Genomic DNA, 27,822 nt, shown 5'->3' with positions numbered 1-27,822 from the left:
CCCCGACAGCACGCTGGGACAGGAGAGCAAGTGGTCAAGCCACTGTTGCCAATGACCAGACACTGTTCTTGTACATGCGGCGGCGGGCGGTGGCGGGGGGGGGCAGGTGATAAAACACAATGTTTCTAGTTACAACACATAGTGTTGCATCTTTATTCTACGTCTGATCATAGCAAATCTCACAAAGCCAGACTGCAGCCAGGCAGAGTGCCACATGGCGACAGGCAGCCAGAGGAAAGGAAGACCATCTCTTCTGTTGCAAACACTCTGGACGGAAAGCACAGCCTTCTCGCTAGCCTACCCAGAGGCACTGAGGCCACATTCCCATCTCCAGGCCCCAGGGACATCTCTAAAGGGTGACTCCCATTTGGAGCTTCCAAAATCCAGGGCACCTCCGGGAACCAGTCCTGGTTCCAACAAGTCATTCTGAGTCCAGGCTCTCCCACTGACTGCTGCATCTGGACCTGGCGTCATGGCAGCTTGAGGGCTAAAAAGGGGCCTCAGGCTGGACCACAGAGCAGCCCAGGGGGTCCCAGGGCTCAGGACCGTTGATCCTTTCTGCGGAGCTTGTGTCCCACCTGGGAGCCCCGCTGGGCAGCTCTCACCAGGCCTTTGAACTGTCCCTGCAGCTTCACCTTCTTCCTGCAAGGACAAGGATCAGAAGGGTCATGTCTCGTTGAGAAAAGGCAGCCCCCCTTCCCATAACATCAAAGGGTGGTGTCCCCACCCCAGCACCAGCAGGAACAGGGGAGAAGGGGCGCTGCCAGGTGGCGGGTGGCACGTGATCCATGCAGACCACACCCATCATGTTTAAAAGGGCAGTTCAAGTCAAGGATACTTGAAGGTGCATGCGAAAAAGTAAGAATAAAAAACCGGGACCCCTGGTGGCGCAGTGGTTAGAATCCGCCTGCCAATGCAGGGGACACGGGTTCGAGCCCTGGACCGGGAAGATCCCACATGCTGCAGAGCAACTAAGCCCGTGCGCCACAACTACTGAGCCTACGCTCTAGAGCCCATGCGCCTAGAGCCTGTGCTCCGCAACAAGAGAAGCCCGCGCACTGCAATGAAAAGTAGCCCCCGCTCACCACAACTAGAGAAAGCCCATGCACAGCAACAAAAGACCCAATGCAGCCAAAAATAAATAAATAAACTTAATTAACAAAAAACTGGAAGAGACTTGAGCAATCGAGTGGAGAGTGTAACGAGCACAGCCCTCACCCCCGACCCTGCACACGCCGTACCTGCGGTTGAGCTTGGTTTTACTGAGGGGGATGTAGGCGTAGGGGTCGAGCCGACCTTTCTTCTTCATGTCACCCTTTGCTTTCTGCTCACCCAGAGAAACAGAGTCAGCCAGGAGGGTGGGCTTCTCTTTCCACCCTTGCCCCTGACCTGACAGGCTGAATCCTCCCTTCCCTTCATTCTCTGCCTCAGGTGGTGCCAAAGAGCTTCTGCAGCCCTGGACAGCCATCCAACAAGGCCTGGACTTCAGGTGCTAACAAAACCTTTGTGTACCCCTCAGTGTGGCCTCAGGCTGGCTCCACAAAGGTGCCTCCCCAGGGCAGTGATGGTCACAGCTGCCCCGCACTTCCCCAGAGACTCTGCCAGGAGAGTCCTTGCCCCACCGGCAGCTCTTACCTTGGCCTTGTATTCGGCCCCGGGGGTAGCCTTCTTGGCCACAGGGCGATGGATGCCAGAGCCTCCCGCTAGAGGGGGAACACAGAGGCCATGAGTCAGGCAAGGCCAGGGCAATCGGGCAGCCTTCTCCTCGGAGAGCTGCTGGGGAGATGAGTCACAGCCAGGACCGAATGGTTGTCCCCTACCAACAAAGGACAAAGACCTTCCTCGAGAAGGGACTGTCCAGCAACTTGACAATTAGACCACTGAGCTCCTCAGACTGACCTGAATCCAGAGACCTACCAGTGACCTCTGGAAACACATATATCCTCGACTAACATAAAATACCTCACCCTCTCCAAACTAAATCTGCTCCATTTGTTCTGGGGAAAAGAACATAGGCTTTGAAGCCAGACAGACTGGGGTTCAACTCCCAGCTCTAACCGTAGGCAAGGCTCTTAACTTTCTGGAGCCTCTTAAGCTCATCTGTAAAACGAGGCACTAAGGCTTGATCTCATTCAGGCTTCACACCAAAACTGTGAGTTAGAAAGGCAGCTCTTATCCCATCGTACAGACGTGAAAACTGAGGCTTCGAGAGATCGAAGTGCTTCCAAGGCCAGTGTTATTTCCAGCCCGGACTTCCACACAGTCATGGATGGAATCACATAGTGCCGACTAGGGAGGACTCTCTTAGATGACCCAGATGGATCTCCTTTAAAGGTGAGAAACTAGAAGGTCAGAGAGGCAGCGTGACCAGGCCAAGGTCACACAGCTAAGAGCAGCTGGCCAAGCAGTCCTGAACCCAGGCCTCCTGCTGCATTGTGTGGTACTACTGCTTCTGCACCACATCATCTCAGAGCAGAGGAGGTGAGCTGGGCCCTGGCCTGGGGGGCCACAGAACGAGAAGGAGCCCTGTGGCACTCCAGCTGGGTGAGGATGCTGTGGGGCTCTGACAGCATACCTGCTACTGGCATCAGGGACCTCCCGCAGGAGCCCCTGGACCTCCAGATGCAGAGCAAGAGCTCTGCTTCGAGGGCCTGGGGGCAGGGGCCCTGCGGGGGCTGCCTTGGGGGAAAGAAGGCAAAGGTGAGGCAACAGAGGCTTCTCCTGGCTTTGGGCAGCCACCTTGGTACCTCTAGCAGCTACTCTGGGGAAAGGAACAGCCTGGGAGCCCAGAAACAACTGTACAGGGGAACTCCCTGGGCAGCCCTCCCAACTGCCACCCTCAACATAGGTCAAATCTGGCCTGACTCAAAGCCAGAAAAGAGAGGCAGACATCTCCCAGGAGAAGGGTGGGCTGCAAAAGTCTCAGGAAAGCCTGGGGGGGTGGGGAAGAGATGGGGCTCAGGGGCTCTCCAGAAGGGCTGGGGGTTCTGTGCACAGATCTCCTAACCCCCAGGCTCTCCCTCACCCACAGACCCCCTTGGTCCCCAGCCCAGTCTTATGGGACATATCAGCCAATCTTTGCTGGTGCCAACTGAGTACAACCAGGCCATGCAACCTCTTGGCCCTGCCTGCAACACACCCTGCCTAGTGCAGGTGACAGGGAACCTGCTGCAAGAGAGGAGAGAGGAAGCCTCACCTTGGTACTGAGGGGGCATCTCCAGCTCCTCACTGTCAGCCTCTTTGTGCTTGAGCTTCTGGGGCTTTTTCTAGAAAGAGGTAACAAGCAAAGTTCATAAACAAGAGGACACGATGATACTCACTAATGGGAGCCGCAAAAGGAACCGTAACCTGCGTTAATAGAAAAGGTTCTCTGCCAAGCACTCGATCCCCCGTACAGATGAGGACACAAAGGCTCAGAAAGGGCAAGTAACCAGGCAAGGCCACACTGCTCGGCAGCAGAGGCGCGGCTTCCAGCCCAGGCCCTCACTGCAGAGCTCATGTCGGCTGCTCCACTGCTAGGCCTCTCCACATTGAACTCCCCCAACAGGGCTACAGCTGCCCATCTGGGCACCTTGACCTCAGTTTAGCCCAGCCTTCCTAACGGGGATGAGGTCCTCAGCCTCTCTGGGGAGAACAGCTTTATCAGTACTTCGTCTCACATGACCTCCACTGCACCCTCCCCATTAGTCAGACTCACTGATCTCTGACTAAGTGCAGGCCCTGGGGATACAGGGGACAAGACCCATTTCCTGTGCTCCCGGGGCCCTCAGGCAGGTGGGAGACCCCTACTCAAGTCAGTCATTACAGTCGCTCAACAATGCTACCGTCCCCGGAGTTGTAAGCACGAGGCAAATGCTACCCGCCAGGCACCGTGCTGGGAGCTCCAAGAGGGAGAGGTGGGCCTGACAGCAGCCCAGCCCACCAGGAGATCTGAGCCCGGAAACTGACAACCAGGCAAGGCGGAGGGCCGTTGTGTGGGGAGACCTGAGCTCGCAGGGCTGGCTGCCCCACAGTGTCTCTCCCACACTGACCGGGAAGCCTGTTCCAACTACAGATTCCTGAGGCTAAAGCTCCCCAGGGACCCAAGGCACCTGAGGGGCATTCACTGGCTTAGGGGCCAGATAGAAGAGAAGGTGCGCCAGGTAAAGGGAAGGAGGCTGCAGCACACACAAGTGTGTCTGGGGAACCAGGACATCCAGTTTTGTTAGTTGAGACCCAGCAGAAGGGGCTCTTCGTGGAGAAACAGAAACGGGCTGGAAATGTGGTTTTGGCCGCATCATGGAGGTGACGGCTCAGTTTGTTCTTGGTTCAGCTGGCACCTGGCAACAGTTCTGCCCACTGGCAACTGCAGCTGTCAGTTGCACCCTGGCATTTTATGCTCCCACGACTGAGGGCAGAGGAGTGAGACTAAGCAACTGTTATGCAAAAAAGCCCCCAGGGAGGGCTTCCCTGGTGGCGCAGTGGTTGAGAGCCCACCTGCCGATGCAGGGGACACGGGTTCGTGCCCTGGTCTGGGAAGATCCCACATGCCGCGGAGCAGCTGGGCCCGTGAGCCATGGCCGCTGAGCCTGCGTGTCCGGAGCCTGTGCTCCGCAACGGGAGAGGCCACAACAGTGAGAGGCCCGCGTACCAAAAAAAAAAAAAAAAGCCCCCAGGGATCCCAATGGCAGGTGATGGATGCCATGAGCCAACCAGGAGCGTGGCCACCCTGGGACCCTCTCGGTGCCGTGAGACAAGGTGCCCCAGCCCTGCTCTGCTGACCTGGGGGCCATCCTTCCACAGCTGCAGTCAGTTCCCCTGGCCAGGAACAAGGGTAGGCTGCAGAGGGACTGCAAAGCCCCCTGTGAGGATGTGCTCAAGGAATCTGGCAGACTTCAGCCAGAAAAAGATTTCCAGGAAAAATGTAATAATGATGATGATGGTGACAACGATGAACAGCCACCACTTCCTTAGTGGGACTAAGTGCCACACATTTTACATATAAGCTGGGATTTGAGTTCAGTCTAGGGCCAGAGACATGCACTTTTAACAACCCCTGTGGCCTCGGGCAGGCTGCGGATGATAAAGAGTCCCTACCTCCTGGGAGGATTAGTGAGGTGACACATGGGGCCCTCGGCACTCCTCAGTGGTGGGTGCCCCTCCCCCAAGTGGAGCCGGCCCCTGGCAACATGCAGGCCGGCTGTTGCCCCTGCTGCCTGCACAGCACATGCCCTCGGTGGAGAGACAAGGGACCGTCTCTTTCTTCCTTCAGCTGGACAATACAGCCAACACCGAAGGAGGCACTGGGTGCTTCAGAGGGAGCCAAGCTCTCTCCACACCCCACAGAGGGGTCAGCCGTGACATTGCATGCCCTGGGCTGCCTGCCGTGTGCCACCCCGAGGCTCCACTGAGCAGTGAGAAAGCAGGGCAAGTGAGTGTGTGGGAGCGGGGAGACGGCGAGAAGCTGTGAGGCCCAAGGTTTAGGTCTAAGGGCCCCGGCCCTCCAGCAGCAGGAATTACTCACACTCCTGATGCCCACGTCTTCCATCAGGTCAGCCATCTCTTCCTCCTCCCCTGGAGCCAATAAGAAGAGAGACCTGTGAACACTCAGGGAGCACCCCTGTCCTCCCAAAGCCCACACAAATTTCAACCTGCCTCCTCCCGGCTCATCAGGGTGCAACGGCTGCCAACTCCAGCCCCAGAAGACCTATACCGTGGAAGATAAGACCCCTGGACGCTGCCCCTTCCTCCTTCCCATCCTGGGCCCCACGGACGACAGCCCCTCAAGGAAGCAGTGACCTGACTTCTAAAGTGAATACAGCTTTTGTTGAGACTCTAAGAAAGCCCCAGGTTTCCTGGGGAGCCAGGCATTCCCGCAGCCCCACATACACTCCACTTTGCTGGGAAGACTGCCCTATTCCCCTGCTTAAAAACCTTTCCCTGCATCTGTGCTAGGCATTGTGTGGCGATATAAAGAAGTATGAACCAACAAAAAGCATAGGCAACAAAAGGTAGATAAACAAAACATAGATTAGAGTCCATTAAAAATGTTAAACTTGTGTATGTCAAAGGACACATCAACAGGATGAAAATGCAGCCTACAGGATAGGAGAAAATATTCGCAAATCATACGTCTGATAAAAAGTTAATATCCAGAATAAAGAAAGAACTCCTATAACTCAACAACAAAAAGAAACCACCTGAGATGCAAGAGGGAGGGGATATGGCGACATATGTATACGTATTGCTGATTCACTTTGTTATATAGCAGATGCTAACACAACAATGTAAAGCAATTATACTCCAATAAAGATGTTAAAAAAAAAAAAACCAATTCAAAAATGGGCAAAGGGCTTGAGTAGACATTTCTCCAAAAAGATAGACAACAAACATGAAAACACGCTAAACATCACTAATCATTAGGGAAATGCAAACAAAACTACCATGAAATACCACTTTATACACATTAGGATGGCTACTATCAATGAAACAGAAAACAGCAAGGGTTGGAGAGGGTGTGGAGCAATTGAAACCCTTCTGTCCTGCTGGTGGGAATGTAAAATAGTGTAGCCACCATGGAAAACAGTAGGGCAGTTCCTCAAAAAATTAAAGACAGAACTACCATATGATCCAGCAATTGCACTTCTGGGCGTATACCCAAACGAACTAAAAGCAGGATCTTGAAGAGGTATTTGTATATTTATGTTCATAGCAGCACTATTCACAATAGTCAAAAAGTGGAAGAAAAAAAAACAAAAAAAAGTGGAAGCAACCCAAATGTCCACTGATGGATGATGGACAAACAAAATGTGGTCTAGATATACAACAGAATAAGGCAAGCCTTAAAAAGGAAGGAAATTCTGACACAAGCTACAACACGGATAAACCTTGAGAACATTATGCTAAGTGAAATAAACCAGACACAAAAGCACAAATACTGAATGATTCCACTTACATGAAGAACCTCGACTCATATTCAAATTCACATTCATACAGACAGAAAGCAGAATGGTGGCTGTCAGGGACTGGAGGAGGGGGAAATGGGGAGTTGCTGTTTAATGCGTACAGAGTTTCAGTTTTGCAAGATGAAGAGCTCTGGTGATAGGCGGTACAACAATGTGAATGTACTTCACGCTGGTGAACCGTACACTTAAAAATGGTTAAGATAGTAAATTACATGTTACGCATATTTTACCATTTTTTTAAAAAAGCTACCAGTATATTTAAAAAAAAAAAAGAACTTTGAAACTGATCAGCTGGAGGGAAGACAAACTGAAGTGAAGTCAATCAACAACCAAACGTCATAAGAAGCGTGTGACTAAGTACGGAAGCCTGGCAGTCCCTGGGCTTGTCGGGAGTTCTGAGGGAACACGGCTGAAGCCAAGGGCCCGTGCAAAGGCCACAAAGAAGGACTTGCACTGGATCTGAAAGAGTGGAGAGGGGCTGGGAAGGTGGGGGGCAGGTGGCGGGTGGGCATTTTTAGCGTCAGGGTTCTATGCGCAAGAAGGGAGCAAGGAGGGCTTCCCTGGTGGCGCAGTGGTTGAGAGTCCGCCTGCCGATGCGGGGGACATGGGTTCGTGCCCGGGTCCGGGAGGATCCCACGTGCCGCGGAGTGGCTGGGCCCGTAAGCCATGGTCGCTGAGCCTGCGCGTCCAGAGCTTGTGCTCCGCAAGGGGAGAGGCCACAACGGTGAGAGGCCCGCGTACCGCAAAAAAAAAAAAAAAAAAAGAAGGGAGCAAGGAGACGGGATACACTGAGGGTGAGAAGGGGACAATGACGAGGCCAGATCTGGAAACAGTGTCACCACATTTATCCCCAGCACCTCTATATGCTGTTCAGGTCACCATTTCATCTTCACTACAACCCTCTGAAGTAGGTATTGGTATTACACCCGCTTTGGAATGAGGAAACTGAGGCACAGAGCGGTTAAATGACAGTCACACAACCAGTAAGTCGGGTTGCAGGGGCAGCAGTGACAGCACTGGTTGAGTGGCTGCAGTGAGCAGGCGGTGAGAACCAAAATAAAGAGGAAGACATAAAATTTAGAAGACCCAGGCTTCTGTGATCTTACGTGATATGTACAGAGATACGTGAATACAGAGATAAATGCAGAGGGAACAGGAAAGACGAAATGGGACTTGGAGATGTGACACCTGAGCAGCCCCTGGACAACAGGAGACAATGACTCGGGAGAGTCTGGCTCTTTTCACCAATAAATGAGCTTCCAGGCCTCAGCCAAGTTTACGCTTGGAATAAAAAAACACAAAAATTTTCAAAAAGGAGGAGGACAAGCAAATAACTAGAACAGAACAGAATACAATAGAAGAGAGATTAACAGAGTGTATCACAGATGGTAAGAGGAAGTACTACTGCCTTTTGAAAGTTTTGTTTGAATTATGGAAGTACTGTATAAATGGCTGGGTTACACCATAAAAAGATTTCTCAATGTGGTCAAAAGAGTTTGAGAAACAAAAAATTTGAGAAAGTTGCCCGCGATACAAGCTCCTTATATCTGTTTTTACCTATGTTTCCCCCAGAATGGTCGCTGAGTGAACAAATAAATGAGTGGATGAATGAGCAAACGAGTGCAGCCCTGGCCCAGGCCAGCTGCAGCTCCTGAATGGGCAGGTGGCCCCACCTTTAGCGCCTTCCTCTTCCTCCATCTTGGCGTCGCCATCCTCCTCCTCACGGATGATCAGCCGGCCGTCGGCGCTCACCTTGAAGCCGTGGTCCTTCTTCTTGCCCCGACCTGGCCCAGGCTGGGTGGCTGGCGGGGCAGAGTTGGGAGGTGAGGAGGTGGAAGGCCCGTCCTAGCCCGCTCACACCCTCATCAGAACCGACATGCCTGGGTCTGTGACTTGGATGAGTGCCTGCGGCACTGTGATGTGCATGTGTGGGAGGCCAGGGTGCCCGCGGGCCTCCCCAGAGGCCACTCCGCTCCTAAAGCTGGCCCAGGGCAAGCCTGTCCCCTGTGCCCACGGGCCAGCCGCTTCATACTCACCCAGGACTCGCTGGGCCACCTTGGGGTCCAAGAAGTTGAGGGGCTCATCCCCGCCACCCTCCTTCAGCCACGCGCGGCCCCTCTGGCGGGCCAGCCTCTGCTGCTCCTTGCCCCTACTCCTCTCCTCCTCTTCGTCCTCCTCGTCCTCCGAGTCAGCCAAAATCTCCTCGATGCTAAGGACAGACAAGCCCCAGTCAGGGCGCTCCAGGAGAGTGAGGGCAGCTGGGCACGGCCTGGGCAGGCTTCGGGCCAGGGGAGACCTGGCCCCAGCGTCCCGCCACGGGTCTCACCTGTCGCCTTTGCCCCGGAAGGGCTCCTCCTCCTCCACCTCCTCTTGCGCTGCGGCCTGGCTCAGGGCCCGCTGTTTCCTGGCCCGGGCCTCTGCTTTCCGGATGTTCACCAGGACTTTCTGGTACTCCTCTGGCAGGAGCTTCCTCACCAGCTCGAACCTGAGGCCGTAGAGACGGGCCGGTGAGGTGCCCGGGCCAGAGAGCGCTATCCAGAGCGAGGTGTCCAGCCAGAGCCCTTCCAGCCCCCCAGCCTGGCCCCTTCTCAGCAGCGGTCCTGGTGGGACTGGAAACCCCTCGACCCCTCCCCTACTCCCTCCCAGTCAGGGCACAGACCCGAACTTGCGGATGAACTTGGTGAACAGGTTCCGAAGCTTCATGCGGAAGTGCCGCCGCATGTCGTCCGAGAGCTTCCCGATGGCTCCCATCTGCGGGGCAGAGCAGCGGGGCTTCAGGGGGAAGATGCGCCCCCTCACCCTGTCTGCCCCCCACACCACGGGTTTCTCCTGGTTCCACGAGTCCCTCCTACTGCCCTGCATGAATCTCTGGCTGGACCGCACTCCAGCCTTCGTGAGAAACACGTGGCCAGCAGGTATCATCTGCAGTGTCCCTCAGTGAGGCTGGTGGTGCAGGGCCCGCTCGATCCTTTGAAGGCTTGTATAAACCCTAGTCACTCCAGGACAGGTCACCGCTCAGGCCGTCCTCCCCATCGCTGGCCCCAGTTAGGTGGCAGGGTTTGGCAGGCAGGGGCAGGCATCCTGACTCTCATCTGCCCCTTCTCGCTTTGACCCAACCCAAGGCCAGATGCAAAGATGACAGGCAAGAGGGACCTAGAGCCCTGATGCGATTCAACCCAGCTGGAAGTGGGAAACTGAGGTGGCGGGTGCAGTGGACGGAGGGCTCACAGGACAGTCCCAGCTTGCTGCACGCCTTATGCCCAGCAGGAGGGGGCCAGGGACCCAATACCAGAGGGCTTTTCAGGCCCTTCTGCAGCCCAGCAGGGGCATCTAGAGAAGTCTTCTCAAACCCAGAAGGTCACAGTGCAAGAGGGAAAATAAAAAGGGAGGTTTGGGTCCCTTCCGAGGGACAGCCCAGAGTCGCAGTTCTGTTCCCAGGACTGTTCTCACTAGCACTGTGACCTGGGAAAATCTCTGGCCTCAGTTTGCTATCCGTAAAACAAGGGGTGGCCCTACCCACCGCCCCCTGCCCTGCAGAGCCCCTGCTGCTGTGGAGGGGCTGCGGGGGGTGACAAGTGGCAGCCTGGGTGCTGTGCCCCTTTACCTCCACCACTGGTCTCTTCCAGGGCTCCTGCATGACCTTCTGCTGCACAAGACAGCGTGTAGCCAGAAAAGTGTTTGAAGCTGGCTGGCCTCAAGGCTCACTGGGTCTCTGCCGGCAGCTCGCGGGCCACTATGCCACTGGCCGAGGGGAAGGGGACACTCACCACCAGTTGCACGTGCTTGGCCAGGTGTGCCATGTCCATGACGACCATCGACACCTTGATGAAGCCCAGTGCTGATCTGACCACGTCGCGGGTACGGGAGGCCAGGAGCAGGCACACATTCTCCAGCAGCTGCTCCATCGTGCTGGCCCCCATCAAACCTGTGGTGGCCAGAGGGCCACTGTCAGAGACACCTGGAACCCCACCCAGACCTAAGACCCCTGCCGCGTCACAAGAGTGGGAGCTGACACCTGGGGGACACTTCCAAGTGCCTGGCACGTGTCTAGTCACTTTCTGCCAGCATCTCCTCTAGTCCTTCAGACACCCTGTGAACAGGTGCTGGTTTTCTCCTCCATTTTAGAGATGAGAGAGTAAGGTTCCAGGAGGTTCCTAAGTTTGTTCAAGGTGTCACATGGCTGGTAAGAAGCAGAACCGGGACGAAAATCTAGGCGTGGGACCTAACCTCCTCCGACCCACTCTGAAAGCGGGATGCGGGCAGCTGTGGGATGAGGAAAGCCGAGCTGGGCAGGAGAGGAGGCGGGAGGCGGTCAGGCCTGGTTCCAGCTCTTTGTCCTCCCTCCCAGGACCTTTCCCTGTTTCGGTAGCCACCCTGTCCTGACCTCCTGGGCATTTTCCTACCCCGAGGGCTTCCCAGGCCTTCAAGCAAATAGCGTTTACCTTTAAACTCGAAAAGGAGGTGGGTCAGGGCCAGGATACTGCAGCTGACCATGGTCACAGCGCCCACGAGACCGGGGTAGATCAGGACGAGGTAGCGCTGCAGGGCTTCTGGGAGGGCAGAGAGCAGGAGCTGCCCAGGGCAGAGCCCACTGTGTGCACTGCATTGTGGGCCCAACCGGAAGGGGGCCTCCCACCAGAGAGGAGCAGCCCGCCCAGGGCCAGTGCCCGGCAGCTCCCTCTATCTTTTCTCTCTGATGGGTGAGTGCAGGGTGCCTCCTCACCCAGGCCGGGAGCACAGCGCCCACCCCAGCCCCATGCCACCCGGGCCTCACCTGCTGGGTCTGGGCCAAACCGAAGGAAGGCGTGGCCCATCTCCACCAGCAGCGCAAAAGCATTCTTCCGAGCTCCCACCGACACCTCCTTGGTGCAGAGGATCACCTGCCCAGACAGCCCCGTTAGCACGGGCTCCCCAAGCTGGCCACCCCAGGGTTGGCAGCCTGAGGCAGAGCGGACGGGTAAGGGCACTCACGCTCCCAGACAGTGAATCCAGCCCACCCCCACTCCCACTACTGCCCTCCCCTGATCCTGGTAGGCCTTCAGGAGCCCCATTCCAAGGAACCCCAAATCACAACACACTCCCCTCCCACACCCCGCACCTCCGGGACGAGGGCGCTGATGAACTCCTCGTGCTCGGCGGAGAGCTTCCTCACGATATGTATGAGGCACTTCAAACGGGGCTGCGAGACAGGGGGACAACAGTCAGGACCCTCAGTGCCACCTCCGCCCCTGAAGTCGCTAAGCGTCTCCACGCTGGTCCTCTCCTGGTGTTGCTCGTCCCCCCTAGGGCAGAGCGGGGCCCCTGGAGTCCGCACCCTCTTGGCGGGCGAGGAGGTGCTCCGTAGTGAGTCCAGAAGGGTCTTCTTCAGGTCGTCCAGGTGGCTCTGCACGAAGCGGGCGCCAGGGCCCTGGGGGCTGGCGCACACCTCCTCCAGCACGCGGTAGGCCTTCTTCTGTACCCCATGGGCCTTGCTCTGGGAGGGCGTATGGTAGACAGGGGTGGGTGAGAGAGGGGGCTGGGGAGCCCCCCACCCTCACCCAGTCCAATAACATCCACAGAGCAGCCACGTGAGCTGTGACTGGCCCTGGTGGGGACTCAGAGAAGCTGGCCCTGCCCTCTGGAGCTCGTGACATCCAATGGGAGGGCAGAGAGAACACAGGTTAGTGAGAGGCTGATTCTGGGCCAGGCAGGGGACGCTGAGGGGACTGAAGCCCACCCAGCCCTCCATCCCTTCCGCTCCCTGCCGGGACACCTCTCCTGAGGTTAGGTGACTCTGCCCTGGACTTGTGTGTCTGCCTGCATGTTCCACCAGAGCACTTCTCACGCTGTTGGGTAACTGCTTATTATACTGTTGCAGTGGTGACAGTTTTCAGAAGGTCACGCAGGCCTGACTTTTGCCTTGTGGTTAGCCACAGCATGCAGGGGCGAGCATGTCAGGCAGGGGACCCAGCACGTGCAAAGGCACAAAAGGGCTGTTATATCTGGAACCCTTAAAAGCAGCCTAATGAGGCCGGAGTGGCAGCAGGGGGACGAGGCTGGGTAGGATGAAGATCAGGCCAGGCGGTGATGGGCCTAGTGAGTGAGTCAGGCCTCGGCTCTACAAGAGGCATCTTAGCAGGTGAGGCCCAAGCATGGCCGTGCATTTCTGTCACTCTGGCACCTACATGGTAGAGTACAGGGCTAGACAGATACAAAGGGCAGCCATGCCATGAGAAAGCAGATTAAAACCCGATCCTGGGCAGCAGCAAGGCATGGAGACAGGGCCCACGCACCCCCCAGGTGTGGGCGTGTGGGGCTCCCGGCCTCCACGGCTCACCTCTAGGTAGGGCCGGATGGTGGAGTACAGCTTGCTGATGGCGGCTTCATCAGCGCGGGGAGCCAAGGCCACGACCAGGTCCAGGACGGACAATCTGCTCAGCGACAGGAGACCAAGGAGGAGCTTAGTGGAGGCTGGGGAAGGGTATGCACTATCAGTGTCCTCGTGTCTACTGGGTACGGGGGAGGTGGGAAAGGTCAGGGTGAGGAGGACAAGGGGCCTCGAAGGAGCCCATGAACAATAATCACTGCCTGTAACCTAACTCAGCACTCATAAGGTACCAGCACTGTTCCCGGCGCTTTACATGTCTTAACCCCTTCAATCCTCACAGCAACTCTATTGCAGGCATTATCATCACGGCCATTTTACAGATGAAGGCACAGAGCAGAGTAGATAAATAACTCAACCAAGGTCACAGCTTATAAGGGGCAGAGCTGGGATTTGAATCCGGGCAGCGTGTCTCCAGGGTCCTCACACTTCCCTAGCAGACTACAATGGTGCTCCAGGATGGAGGAACTGGTCAGGCCTCAGGGTAGAGCTGGGACATTCAATATCTCAAGACTTTCCTAAATAATTCCAGACAGATACACAGAGCTTCTGCTAGACATACTCTCTAGCTCCCTGGGCTGCCCCAGCTCAAGTGGGGCACTTACCTGGTGAAGTCAGAGCTAGCAGGGTCCAGCACCTTCTCACTGGCTTTTTCCAGGAAACCATTCACCAACTGGCAGCCCAAAGGGATAAGGAGGGAGTTGTTCAAGAGAAAATACACAGCAGCAGCAGGTCACAGATTTGCACCCTGGTCTCTTCCCCCTCCTCTCCTCCCTTTTGAGGAGGCTCGAGCCCAGCCTACTGCTGGCATATGGTCCCCTGTTCTTCTGGGGGCAGAGGGCCAAGTGAGCCATGGTGGGTAGGGTCTTGACCTTTCCAACACCCCAACCCAACACTCACCCACCGGAGACTGTTCCTCCCCCTCCTCTACCAGGTCACCTGAGGCTCAGTAATGGTGAGGTAAGTTTTGATGGTTTCCAGCACGGCCCGGCGAGGGGCTGGGGTGTCTCCGGCCGCAACGGGCTGCCCGTACAAGTTGAACAGGATCGGCAGAAAGTTCTTCGCAAAGCGGCTCACTTCAGCACGGTCGGCCTCTGGCAGGAGGAACAAAGTTTGCACAAAAGGGCCAGGAGATGACCCTGCCTCAAAGGCCACTGTGGTTGCAGCCCAGAGGCATTCTTTTGGGGGACCTGTGACAGGGTCATGGGTTTGGGGCTTTTCTGGGACAGGAGAGGCTGAAGCCAGAGCACAGAGGACGAGGGGCCACCACAGTCTATGGGGCCAGCCAAGTGCTAGCCCCACGTAAAGGCTGGACAACTCCCAGCAGCTGTCAGTACACTGAGAGTAAAGAAAGAGAAGGGGCCGTTTTCAGCATCCTACTAACTCCTCGGGTCCCCAGTGGACACTCAGGTCCTTGAAAAGGATTAGTGGTGGCTCAAGCAATGAGGTGGACAGGCAGGGTCAGGGGACTCGCACCATCACAGCCATCTTCCACCAGCCCCGACCCCAGAGCCCACACGTACCCGCCTCACAGCCCTTGGTGATGAGGGTGCGCAGGGCCTGGCACACAGTGACCCTCAGGTCTGGGCGCTCGCTGATGGCCGTGCCCAGCGTCCGCGCCAGCCCTTTGAAGGCGGTGGCCACATCCGTGGGCCTCGTGCAGAACCCAGGCAGGAGGGTCCAGATCTGGGGAGGGAGGGGATGATAGAGGAGAGTGACGACCAGCAACCTGTGCCCACCTGTCCTCCCCACACCCCCCAGCTGACCCCTTACCTGCCACTGGAGCGTGTCGTAGATCTTGGACTCCACTGTGCTGCCTGCCTGGGCCAGGTCCATTGCTAGAGTGACACAGGACACAGTGTGACTCTGGGCACACTCCTGACTGATAGGCCTCATGTTTACCCAAACCAAAAGCCCAATGATGAGGACAGGAATATGGGCGATTCCCCTGCTCCACAGACGAAACGTAACACTTATTATTAAACAAACACTCGTTTGTTCTAAAAAAATGGAAAGACCTATGTAAAACAGAAAGTGACATCTCCCCACAATCTCCCCCGCAAATCTTCCTCCCCATTTCTGACCTTCTTATATTTCTCCAAGCACGTGCACACTTTTAAAGACGTGAAAAGGATTGTCTTATAAATATATTGTTCTGAAACCTGGTTTTACGTGAGAATAAAGCTGGTAACATTTATCAAGCAGTTTCGACATGGCAGCCTGTGTAATGTGCACTTACGCAATTACTGCATTTAATCCTCACACCATCGCAATTATCGCCCTCATTTTACAGATGATGAGCAGACCCAGGCGAGTTGAATAAACTTGCCTGAAGTCACCAAACGGTGGAGCGGCTGAGCTGAGCTTTCAATCTGATCTACTCAGCTCACCATGGACTAAACACGTCCATTCCCGTCGGTCTCTTTCCTTCTGTACAGGGAGCACTCTGTGTCCCACGGTGGGGCTTCATTATGACTGACTTCATTGGAGCCCCACTGAGGGATGTGTGGGCTGTGTCGGGATTTTTACTTGGAACATCTTTGTATATATAAATCAGTGTGTACTTGTCTAATTATTCCTCTGGTGGGAGAAAAGGCCCTGTCTGCCAGCCTCGGGGCAGGGGTGCCTGGCCACGCCTCGGACCCCGCTGATGACGGTGCTCAAGCACTGGCTGACCACCTGCTCGGCCCAGGGAGGCTGCCGAACGTCCTAAGGCTGGGGCGCTGGACCAGGAGCCCTTCCCGACCCTTCCAGTGAGGCTCCAGGACTGTGGTGGGCCCGTACCTTTCCTCTTCAGGGTGGTAGCCAGAGGCAGGAAGTAAGCGGTAAAGAAACCAAGTCGAGTTTCCCGGACGTGGTCTCGGATGACGGGCAGCAGCCAGCTCCGAGGGAAATCCAGAGTCTCTCTGGGAGGAGGGAGGGGAGGCGCGGTGAGGAAGGGGTGACGGCCTGCAGCTGTCTCCCCATGGAGCCTAGGAACAGGACAGGTCCTGCTCTGGCCGCCCCCACTGACCCACACGGCACGTGGAGACGTCAGCCGAGGGTGTGGACACCCTCCCAGCGGAGAACAAGCCACGTGGCTCTCCTGGGGCTGGAATGGAAGCCAAGCAGGGCTGCACTTACTCAGAGCCATCAATTTCCAAAGGCACAGCCTCTAAAACCACCTCGGGGCCCATGCTGGCCACGGCAGCGCCCACTGCGCGGTCCAGAGCTGCCATGTGGGGGGAGTAGGGGGAGAGGCGCAGGTCACACAGGGACTGGAGGCACTGGAGCAAAGAGACACGGGTCAGACATTAAGACGGGCCTGCAGCACAGGCACCCGTGGCTGAGGCTGGGCCAAAGTCTCCAAGAGGACGAGGTTGGGGGCGTGGGGTCAGGTTATGCTCTCGCCAGAGGTCACAGACCATTAACCAAATTCAACTCCTGGATGTGTTTGAGCCTTCCTCAATGCCCCAGGATTTAAAAAGAAATTCTGTATTTGTTAGTAAAGTGTAAAAATCAGGAGATTTCATATACAAACGTAGATATCCGGTTTATCTTGAAAACCGGGAAGGTATGGGAAATGCAGACCCACAGTACAATTAGTATAAATTAGCAGGCACTGCGGAGCAGCTGCCCCTCAAGACCAGAGCTGCCCCCTCTGGTTCACTACAGCCCCTCAGAGCCCCTCTGCGAGCCTCATTCCTTGAGAACCTCTCACAGGAGCCAGGTGTTGCCAACCTAATCTAGTGGGGCCCGGGCCAGGCCTCTCAAGGAAGGCCCTACCCTTGGGGAAGGCCCCACGAGGCCGTGAGCTGCTCCGCCTGCTGGTGAGGGGTCTGTGCCCTGTCCTTAGGCTCCCACCTGCTCCCTGAGCTGGAGGTGATTCCTGAGCCTTAAATGGTTTACTCTGGGCTTTGGTAACCTCCCTGGGACCTAAGGCTGCTTAAAGTACTATGCTCACCTGTTACAGAAAATTTAGAGAATTAAAAATTAAAAGATAATAGATAGGGGTGAGGGAGAATCACACTGGTTCCCTGTGAGTTTCAAAACCATCAACTCCAGCTAAGACTAGTGAGAAGGCATTAGGCGGTGGGGGGAGGGGTGGTTTTAGCCCTCTTCTCGTTCCTCCCACGTTGGCCCAGTCGCCTTCCTGGGGACACAGTACTGGGCACCTGCAGTGGACCCTGGCAGTGGGGGAGTAAAGCGCAGAGGTAACGGAGACACATGCCCCTCTAGCAGCCCCAGCCACCTCCTGCCCCGGCCCAGCTGCTGCCCCAGTCACCTTCCTCATCACAGGATGGGCCTGTCTCCCACACGCCTCAAAGAAGACACACAGCAGCTGCAGCACGGAGCTCCATGATGCGTGGAATCTGTATGTCAGGCCCTCCTCCACTGCCCTGCCAAGGGAGTGGGCAGTCAGGGCCGTGGAAGTCCATGGCCAGCACCAGGAACTACAGACCACGGCAAGGGTGAGGCCCCAGGAAAGGCCAAGGGGGAGAGCTAGTGTTTACCAAGTACCCCCTGTGCTAAGAGTTTCATTTATATAATCCTCACACTTCAAAAATCAGCTGTGAGCTAGGTTATTTGTTCCATCCTCAGATGGGGAAACTGAGGCTCAGAGGGACTAAGTAGCCCAGCAGTGTCACTCTTCTAGTGGCCAAACTGGGCCGCCAAAGCCCGTGTTGTCACTGTCCCATGCTTTCTCGGTCTGACCAGAGGTGGGAAGATGGGGTAGGTACAGGTGGACTGGGCAGAGGGAGAAAAGCCACAACAGTGGGGAAGCCCGGCCGGCTGCTAGCCCCTTCCGGCCCAGTCACGCTGTGGTCAGCTCATCTCTTGAAGTCGAGCCCCAGAGGCTCTAGGCAAGAATGGCCTAATGTGGGGAAAGGGGTGAGCTGGGGGTGGAGCAGCTCTATTCCTCAGTTTTCCAGAAACTTCATTCCAGGTGTATCCAGAAGAAACAGGCCTATGTCCTCATAAGGAACAGAACCCAAAGCATCACACCTTGGAGCTGAGCAGACAGACCCAGAGGAAACACCAAAGATCCTAGCCTCTTGGTGCTCTGAAGCTCCTCACTGGCGGCTGGAAGGGCCTGGGTGGTTGGAGGCCGGTCTGTGAATGGCTTCTCTTGTAGGCATGGAGGGCAGCACAGCACATGAGTAGAGTGGATTCTGCGGTCAGGCTGCCACTTACTAGTTGAGTGACCTCAGCTTTCCCAGTCTGTAAAATGGGGTCAGCACCTATCTCCTAGAACTGTAAGGACTACCAGTAATTTCTGGTATTTATTGGAACTTAACTACGCACCAGGTACTGTTCTGAGAACTTTACATATATGACCTCATTCAATCCACACCTCCATTAGACTGATGTGGACTCTGAGGTGTTGAGAGGTGGAGGAACTAGCCCCAGATGACGGGCCCCCAAGTCCACACTCATGAGCATGACACTATGGCACCAGGAGTGTGGCCAGTGCTCAAACCGACAGCAGCTGCTCTGGCAGTGTGCGCAAGGCCCACCACAGTGACAAGAGGAGTACCTGTCATCACGAGGAACTTTCTACAGGCACACCTTATTCCCTCCTCACGCAGAGGCTGTGTTCTCACCTGAACATCTTGGCGACATACTGGGCAGGGCCTGAGGCCGAGGAGGTCACGGAGCCGATGTCAGCCATGTGGGGAGCGACACACTCCTTCAGGATCTCCTGCAAAAAGAGGCCACAGCTGTTTGGGCCCAAAACAGCCCCCCAGTGCCACTCAGCCTTCCCAGGTGACTGCTTCCTGAAGCTTCTAGGAAGCTCACCCCCACCCTGAGAACTTCCTCCCCAGGACACAGCTGGAGGCCTGGGGTGAGCTCTGGGAGCTCTAAGGCTCTCTGCTTCCCTCGCTAAAGCTGGGCTGGGGGCTGAGGTACCTGAAGGCACTGGGTGGCAGCTGTCACCACCTGCGAGTGGGGGGAGAGGAGGCAGGTTGTCGCAGTTCCAAACAAGCGAGGGAGGTGGCCCAGTCCCAGGTCCCGATGCAGCCTGTCAACACAAAAGGCTTCTGTGGGGTCTGGCCGCTGAGCCTGCGCGTCCGGAGCCTGTGCTCCGCAACAGGAGAGGCCACAACGGCGAGAGGCCCGCGTAAAAAGAGTGACTGTTATGAGACACAAAACAGAAACTGGGTTCGCAGGACTGAGGATCCCAGAGGAGGGGACCATTAACCCAGGTGGGGAGTAGGGTGGAGCCGCAGAAAGGGGATGATATCCTCTGAGAAGTAAACCAGCTGCACAGCCGGCGGGGGTGACAGGAATCAGGATGGCACTCGGGCCCCACCTCTTGGTGGGGAAGGTGCTCTCGGCCGCCTTGCTGCTCAGCTCCTCGGAGCTCTGGCAGGAAAGGCAGCAGCCCTGGCTAACACAAGCTGTGCTACCTGGCCCCGCCTTCACGAACACAAGAGCTGGTCTGCACACACTCGGTGCAGAACCGCACCCCCCCAGAAAGCCGCACCCCCTCCAGCTTCCGGCTCATGTCCCTCCCATCTGTACCGCAGTGTAGGGGGCCTGGCTGGAGGCCAAGGGACCGCCCTCCACCGCATCCCTACCTAACCAGGTTGATGTGGGCTTTCTCCATGACCTTCAGCCAGGCCAGCAGGGGTTGTAAGTCATTCTCGCTGGGAACGTAGTCGTACAAGGCCTAGGGGCGGGACAGGGAATAAGCAGGTGACTGAGCAAGTGTGTTCAGCAGCAGCCCAATGACACAACCCCTTCCCATCCCTAGGCAACAGCACGTCCCCGTGACTGTCCTGTCCCAGGGCCTGCACACAGGGCCCCCTGCACTCACAGCCCCGTTGGCCTTCCTTTCCCTGCTCAATGAAGCCCTTCCGCTTCTGCTTCTATGGGAAAAAAGTCTCTAGGAGCAGTCAAGAATAACTTGGGTCACACAACCCTTTGTGAACCTGACAAAAGCCAGAACCCTTCTCCGGAAAAACGTAAGTGAGCATATACACACATTTTGCAATTTGGGGGGGGTTTGTGCTCCCTTCCCCAAATCCACCCAGAGATCCCTAACACTGAGAACCTTTGCTCAAGGTACCTGTTAATACCATGAGACCATGCTGAATAGTTTTTTAGGTTAACTACCACAAAGTCAAGAGTCAGGGCCCCCAGCTCCCGTGGACACTGATGTGGCTTTGGTGGCCAGTCTCCTGGCTGCCCGTCTACCTGACTCCTACACAGGGGTGGCCCAACCCGGCCCATCCAACCTCACTCTGCAGACAAGTAACAGGGCCGCCCCCCAGCACAGCCATGTCCCCGTCCCCCCATCAGGCCTCACCGTGATGATCTGGGCGTTGAGCTCTGCTGGCAGGGTACCCGGGCTTGGCTTGGCATGGAAGAGGCTGTGAAAGGCCTGCATGGCACAGGCTGTCACCAGCTGGAGAGGACACGGAGGCTTAGTGGGGAACCCACCGCAAAGCCCACGGTGGCCCTGCGCTCCTCAATATCCCACTCCAGCCAGAGGGCTTGTGGGGATTTGGGCCCCCTGAACCTCAAACATGCCTCCTACACCTGACACTCAGAGGACTGCTGCTTCAGTAAGTCCTGGCAGCCACCAGGAAAAAAAATGATTTAAACAAGAACAATGGAGAAATGTGAACAAAGTGTTTTTTTAACATAATGGGCTAAAAAAGCAGGCTACAAATCGTTGACATACTATAATTATAGCTGTATTTTCACGTTTTTATGTGTTTGCTTACCTAAAAAGAAAATGTCTGAAAGGATACACGGCAAGTTGTCTGTGTACTATTTATCTTAGGAAATGAGACTTGGAGGAAAAAAGAGACTTCTATTTTTTTACTTTATATACTTCAGAATGGTTTTTTTTCCTCTTAAACAATCATCATGTTATTTATATAATGAATGCTTTAAAATACGTATGTGAACAAACAGTATAAGAGAATACATAGAGATTAACAGAATTGTGCTAGCATATCAAATGCAAGGGATCGTTTTTATGTATCTTTAAAGTTGTCATACTGACGTTATTAAGTATGCAAAAAAAAAAAAAAGAGAGAGAGACAGAGAGAAATAACCGTGTCTGTGGCTGGGGTAGAGCTCAAGGTAGGGGGAGGACTGATGCTTTACCAGCCCCGCCATGGTTCCACCCTCTCCCTCACCTCATCTCCCAACAGAAGATGCCCAGTCTATCCGACACCGGGGATGAGATGTTGTCCCTGGGTGTAGCTAAGAGCAGCGCGGGGGCTGGGAGACCCTGGTCCCTGCTTTTGGCCTGAACAGTGAGTTTCCAGAGTGCCGGCACCACGGGCCTGGGGTCTGAAGCTCTGCCCTCCCTCCTCCTCGGCGCGTCCCCACGCGCCGGGGCCCGAGCTTACCACGTGACTCAAAGTCATGACCCGGAGGAGAGTCTCACTGCAGCTCTTCACCAGGCTGTCCGGGAAGCAGGGCAGCAGGTCCTTCAGTAGGGTCAGCATGTGCAGCGTGGTGGTGGCCTCCTTGGAGCCTGGTGGACAGAGGGCAGCTGAGACTCCAGCCCACTCTCTGCAGCAGGCCCTGCCCCCCGCCGCCCACTCTCAACTGCGCTTCCCCACCTCCAGACTTCTCGATCTCCTGGATGCAGAACTTGGCAGTGGACATGGCAGCAGGGTGATGGGCAGGGGCCTTTTCACCAAACATGAATTCACTGCCCTTGAGGACGGAGCACACTCCATGCTGGGCAGCCTTCCGGATCTGAGGGACAAGGAAGGGGGACAGGGCCGGGTTGTGTTCAACCAGCAGTGTGTGTGGTTCTCATGACCACCAGTAGTAAGCATTGATCGCACACCTCCTACAGGGCCAAGGACACGCCTGGGGCTGCGTGTGTGTGGACTCCTGGGCTGCCGAGTAAGACAGACCTCACTTTCCATTCCTGCTCTTCTGCTAACTCACCAACTGGCCTTGAGCAAACCAGACCACTTAGTCTCTGAGCTTCAGTGTCTCACCTTTACAACACGGATTCCTTCATTCATGCAATCGTCCAGCAATATGCAGTGTCCACCAGTTCAGCAGTGAACCAACAACTCATTGGGAGGTGGGAAATAAAGAAATGTACACCAGAAGGTAAAAGTACTTTGCAGACAATAAAACAGGGGCTGTTACTTTTTATACGGCGATCAGGAAAGTGTCACTTCAGTGACATGACGTTTCAGCAGAGACCTGAAGCAAGTGAGGGAACCACTGGAGGGATACACAGGGAAGGAGGCATGAGCCTGCCTGGGATCAGAGCACTTAGCACAGGGAGTGACTCTTAGGACTGTTACACGTTCCCGGCCCTAAATTTCAGGAGGAAGCAGAGTGGCTAAGCACAACTTACTGGGCACCAACTACAAGCCAGGACCTGCAGCAGGCCCGTGGGGAGCACCAGAGTGTCACCGTGACCTTGCAGCCAAGTTGTTATTATCATCCCTATTTTACAGCTTGGAAACCAAGACTCAGAGAGGTTAAGTAACTTGCCCAAGGTCACAGCACAACCAGTGAGTCCAGTATTCAGCTCAGGTCTGTGTGACTCAAAGCCCCCCTCCAGCCCACTCTCCTGCCACTGTAACTAAACACGTCACTGACCAATGAGGCAGCAGAGACTCAAATGGGCCTGACTGTGACCCTCCCTCCTGTAGGAGGAGCTAGCAGATAGGGCTTCAGGCAGGAGGAGAACCTCTGGACAAGAGCCCAGCGCTCAGGGCGACCTCCCCAGTCCACTCAGCAGGCCAGGCCCAGCCCGGTTGCTAGAGTGGCTGCCCCCTCCCACGTCCTGGTGCCCCACGGCCTCACCTTGGGCTTGGGGTGCACAGTGAAGCTCAGCAGCCCATGGTACACCTGCAGGGTCACGGGGTAGCTCCAGGCCTCCAGGTCCTGCTTCCGCAGAAGGGTGGCCAGGCAGGAGAGCACCTTCAGAGGAGAAGCAGTCTCTCAGCTCCACCTGCTTCACCCAGGTGGGAAAGAGCCCGGCTTCTCACCAACTCCAGAAAATGCCAAAGGGCTTTCTGAGGGTCCACAGGGTGCCTATACCCCTCCCAGGGAGTGTCCAAGCCGTAGCCAAATCAGATGGGCTCTGGAAGACGGCAGGGGGACACCGAGACCCAAACACTGACCCATCGGAGGGCAGAGGTGGAGCCACTGCTGGCCTGGGCTGACATGATATCCATGAAGGCTTTGGAGGTATCAGAGAACTTCTTAATGAGCACAGGGCTGGGCACGCTACAGGGAGAGAAGAAAGAAGGTCAGAAGACTAGAGGGGCCTCTGAGAGCAGCTGGTCTGGAGGAGAAGCTGGTCAGAGCGGGGCAGCGCTGGCCCAGTCACTCCGCGAGCCCACCCTTTCTGACACCCAGTTCAGTGCGTTTCCATGGCACCTGAGCTCCCTGCCTGCCCCACCTTCTCCACAACCCGCTCTCCACTACCCACCAGATGGGCCCTTATAAACTCCCCCAAGTCCTCTCCCCACCTGCCCCCTGGCTGCAGGTGCCCAGACATCGTGGCTCAACACTCCACCCTGTCCCTCCTGCCCCACTCGCTGCACAGGGCTGCCCCTGCCCAGGCCCCAGCACTCACACTCTGTCCTGTAACATCCCAGGCCACCCTGGAGCCTGAGCCAGTAGAATGCCACCTGATACTTAGCATCTTTTTGTTCCTTTTAATAATTCCCTGGTCCTCTACCTCCCTTCCACCCCCACTCCCTTCTTCCCCCTATAAGGAGCCAGGACTCACCGCTTCAGGACGAGGTTCAGCAGGTAAGCAACAGCGGCCAGAGACTCCGTGGACTCCACCGCTTCCATTGTTGTCATCTGAGGCCAGACCATGGGGTGTGAATGGGAAATGTGTCACGCTGGGCAAATGGGGTATGCGGGCACCGTGTGCCCAGCAGGTCGGTTATGACCAAGAACGCTGGTGTCAGAGGTTCAAATCCCAGCTCCACCACTGTGACTTTGGACTAGCAGCTTAACTTTTCTGTGACTCAGTTTCCTCATTTGTAAAATAGGGATCATAAGTTGTTGTGAGGTTTAATTGAATTAATATATATCAGACATTTAGAACACTGCCTGACACATTATGAAAACCATATAGTGCTATCTGCTTCATTAGTCTAGAGCAGAGGTTAGAAAGCTTTTTCTGTGAAGAGCCGGATAATAAATACTTTAGACTTTGCAGGCCACATATGGTCTCTGCTGCGTATTCTTCTTTGTGTATTTTAACTATCTTGTAAAAATGTAAAAACCATTCCCAGTCCTAGGGCTATACAAAAACAGGCCACGAGTCAGATTATGCCCATGGGCTATATAGTTTGCTGGCCCCTGTTCCACAGCAGTGGTTCTCACACTTTTACACCCTTAAAAAGTATTGAGGATTTCCCCAAAGAGATTTGGTTTACAAAAGTTATATCTATTGATATTTATCATATTAAAAATTAAAACTGAGAATTTTTTAAAACACACAAATATGCAAGCACAATTCCATGAGCTGTCAAAATGTCATCAGACATCACGTAACTTCTGGAAAACTCCAGGGTACGGTCATGAGAGAATGGGAGTGAAAAAGGTAAATGATGGTTTAGCATTATTATGGAAATAATTTTGACTTAACCAACCCCCAAAAGGGTCTTGGGAACCCCCAAATTACACTTTGAAAACAATTTTACTAGAGAATCCCCTGGGCGTAACTCAGTTTCATGGATTAGGAGAAAAAAATAAACGAGAGTAGTGGATTTTGTTTTACAAGAATAATGTAGCAAATCCCACCAGGCTTACCAAGCCACCTGAGAATAACTGAAGCACTTTCACCTGTTTAAGGTTGTCCTTCTCTATCCCCACATGCAGGGGCCCCTGCCTTCTCCTTATAGCCTGAATAACATGCTACTCCAAAAGCCCGCCCACCTGCAAGTCACACCCACTCACCAGGGCAGCAAAGTACTCAGTCTCTGTCTCCTTCCCACCCTGGGAGCGTATCACCTCGGTGACAGCAGCCAAGACAGCACAGATCTGCACATGAGGGAGAAGGTACCTATGACATCTATTTCCGATCAAACCCCACCGCAGGGTAGCCTCTTCTCCTTCTCCTTCACAAATTATTCTCCTGATAAAGCCCAGAGCAGACAAGATGAGCAGCAGCCAGAGCAGAGCCAGGGGAACACACACGGGGCCCAGCAACAGGAAAACTCACACATCTGCCCAAAACCCACCTCTAAGGCTCTACCCCTTATATATGGAAATACCTGCACAAATGTGTAAACATTCAAGCACAAGTGTTCACTGCCGCAACCAATTGGAACAATAAAGCAGCCATCAACAAGGGATTAATAATGTACTCATTGTATAATAATGACAAATTCAAACACTATGTAACTACTGAAAATAATGGTGAACAACTACATAGATTAACTCAGAAACACTGATCAGTGGCGAAAAAAGTTGTAGAATAGTATATATAAAATATAATGGCATTTCAGTAAACCTAAACAAAATGTGGGTAAAAAAGTCTACAACGGTAATTTGACAAGAGGCCACTGAGCAGTTGAGATGTGGCTAGTGTGACTGAGGAACTGCATCTTAAAATTTGTAAATTATTTATATTTAAAAACAAATACTTTATCCAGTTATTGGGAAACAGATTTAGAACTACTTGGGTATATGAATCTACTTTTGCAACTGTAAGTTTTATGAACTTTAAATATAAATCAAGTATTACCAATGAAGATTTAGCCTCCAAATGGAGGTGTCAGACTAGATTTTGAAGACTTAGTACGATAAAAATAATGCAAAAACACCTCTCTTTTAAAAATATTGATTATAAGTTGAAACAACAATATTTTGGGTATACCAGGTTAAATGAGATATATAAAATTAAGGTTAATTTCACTTGCATCTTTTTTACTTTTATTTAACATAGCTACTAGAAAATTTTAAATTATGTATGTGCCTCACATTACATCTCTTTTCGACAGCTTTGGTCTAGAAAAGTACTGTTACTGTTAACGGTAACTACCACAAAGGAGTTAAGCTGGGAGAACAACTTTCATATTTTATTCTACTCACCTCACTTTGTTATCATTTATAGTCTTGACATTTTTTCATTTAAACAATGAAAATATATGTATATATAATTTATAAACTAAAAAAGGTAAATAACATTTAGGTCTTGTTAGATAAAACATTTTTTAACCACTGTTATTCAGTATTAATTTACTCAACAAATGTTTCCTGAAAACATTCTATCAATATATAAAAAGACCTGTGTTAAGTATAGTTGAAGAGATAAATGTTTGCAAAAAATGTTTTGGACATTTGAAAACTGTCAGGAAAATACCCTGAGGGACTTTACACTTGAGCCAGGAAGATGTTCTTAGAAAAAGCAGAAAGTGGAACCTGCCCTAGGAGGGGTAATAAGCAGCAGACACAAAGGGTAGGAGGGGTGACACATCATCCAGAGATTCCACCTGTTGTCACCGGACAGCAGTCAGCTGGCCTCCCCTCACTAGCCTCCGGCTGTCCTGAGAGTCCCCCCTACCTCCTTGTGGGCAGCCGAGCTGGACTCCCAGAAGCGCTGCACTTTGCTGAAGGTGACGTTTGTGCAGTCGGAGAGGCCGCTCAGGAAGGTGCCCGAAGACTTCTCGGTGAGAGCTGGTCCCACCTCTTCCTCTTCCATGGCAGTCTCAGGGGCTTCGCTTTTACCCAGACGCAGGGATCCTGACTGCAGCTCATTATGCAACTTTACCGCATCAACTGTCAAGTCGCTCTTTCCTGAGAACCGGAGGCAAAGGGTAAGGCCCCCAATTCTTACCCGAACCTCCTTTTGGCTAAGAGAACAAGAACTACCCCTAGGAAACAAACAGGCGGAGTCCAGGCCCCCAACCAGAGAGGCTAAATTCTGAACGCGGTCTGCCTCAGCAGTCCACTGTACACCTAGAACTTATCAGATTCAGAAAGGGAACCCTCCAGGTAAAAGTTTCGCCGGTGGGAGTCGGGTGGGGGCTGCAGTGAGGGGCCTGGGAAAGAGATGAGGGTGAAAGCGCTTTGTAAAGCGCCACCACGGTTAACTACAGGCGTGAGTACTGACTGATACTCGTGGTACCCTAGCCAAGTCATCTCCCTCCTGTGGAGTCAGTTTCTGCATCTCTTAAATGGGAAGGGTGGACCTTCACAACAGGCTCCAGATCGGACATTTTAGGAGACGAAAGGTCCGATGCTTGGGCCCCACGGCCTGCAGAGAGGCTGAAATCCGTTGAGACCCAGGCCCACCCAGAACACCCCCGCAGGCGGCGCTTGGGTCGCGACCCTGCTACCTGAGGGCCGGCTGAAGAAGCGGCTGCGGGCGGCCTGGCGGTGGCGGGAGATGGCCGGGTTGCTGTCGCTGCTGTGGCCTTTCTTCCAGCGTTTCAACTTGGCCGAGACCCCGGAGGGCAACTTCCCCGAACGACCCATATCTACTAAGCCGGGGGTGAGTTTAAAGGACCGGGTTCCAAGGACCTAGAAGCACACGCAGGACCCACGTGGGTTCGCAGCCCGCTCCAC

At 54.3% G+C, this 27,822-nt stretch overlaps 1 protein-coding gene across 1 annotated transcript; it reads right to left on the bottom strand.

Moving 5' to 3' along the window:
• RRP12 (ribosomal RNA processing 12 homolog) lies at positions 1 to 27,822 on the bottom strand. Its single transcript, XM_030865226.3, has 34 exons — positions 27,594 to 27,822; positions 26,819 to 27,051; positions 25,210 to 25,293; positions 24,026 to 24,102; positions 23,412 to 23,517; positions 23,092 to 23,208; positions 21,876 to 22,014; positions 21,660 to 21,787; positions 20,603 to 20,701; positions 19,872 to 19,963; positions 19,201 to 19,312; positions 18,894 to 18,991; positions 17,573 to 17,687; positions 16,432 to 16,574; positions 16,093 to 16,214; positions 15,082 to 15,146; positions 14,832 to 14,994; positions 14,248 to 14,402; positions 13,914 to 13,981; positions 13,261 to 13,354; positions 12,259 to 12,417; positions 12,043 to 12,123; positions 11,719 to 11,824; positions 11,387 to 11,494; positions 10,712 to 10,869; positions 9,604 to 9,695; positions 9,271 to 9,429; positions 8,981 to 9,153; positions 8,618 to 8,746; positions 5,504 to 5,553; positions 3,197 to 3,266; positions 1,636 to 1,703; positions 1,242 to 1,324; positions 1 to 642 (listed from the first exon to the last, which is right to left on the bottom strand). Exons 1-34 carry the CDS (start codon positions 27,730 to 27,732, stop codon positions 540 to 542), a joined length of 3,888 nt encoding a protein of 1,295 aa, XP_030721086.2. The 5' UTR covers positions 27,733 to 27,822; the 3' UTR covers positions 1 to 539.

This window comes from Globicephala melas, chromosome 16 (genome assembly GCF_963455315.2).
Source record: "Globicephala melas chromosome 16, mGloMel1.2, whole genome shotgun sequence".
Classification (NCBI taxonomy): Eukaryota; Metazoa; Chordata; class Mammalia; order Artiodactyla; family Delphinidae; genus Globicephala; species Globicephala melas.
Note: the sequence above shows the minus strand (reverse complement) of the source record. Positions and strands in the feature narration are given on the sequence as shown.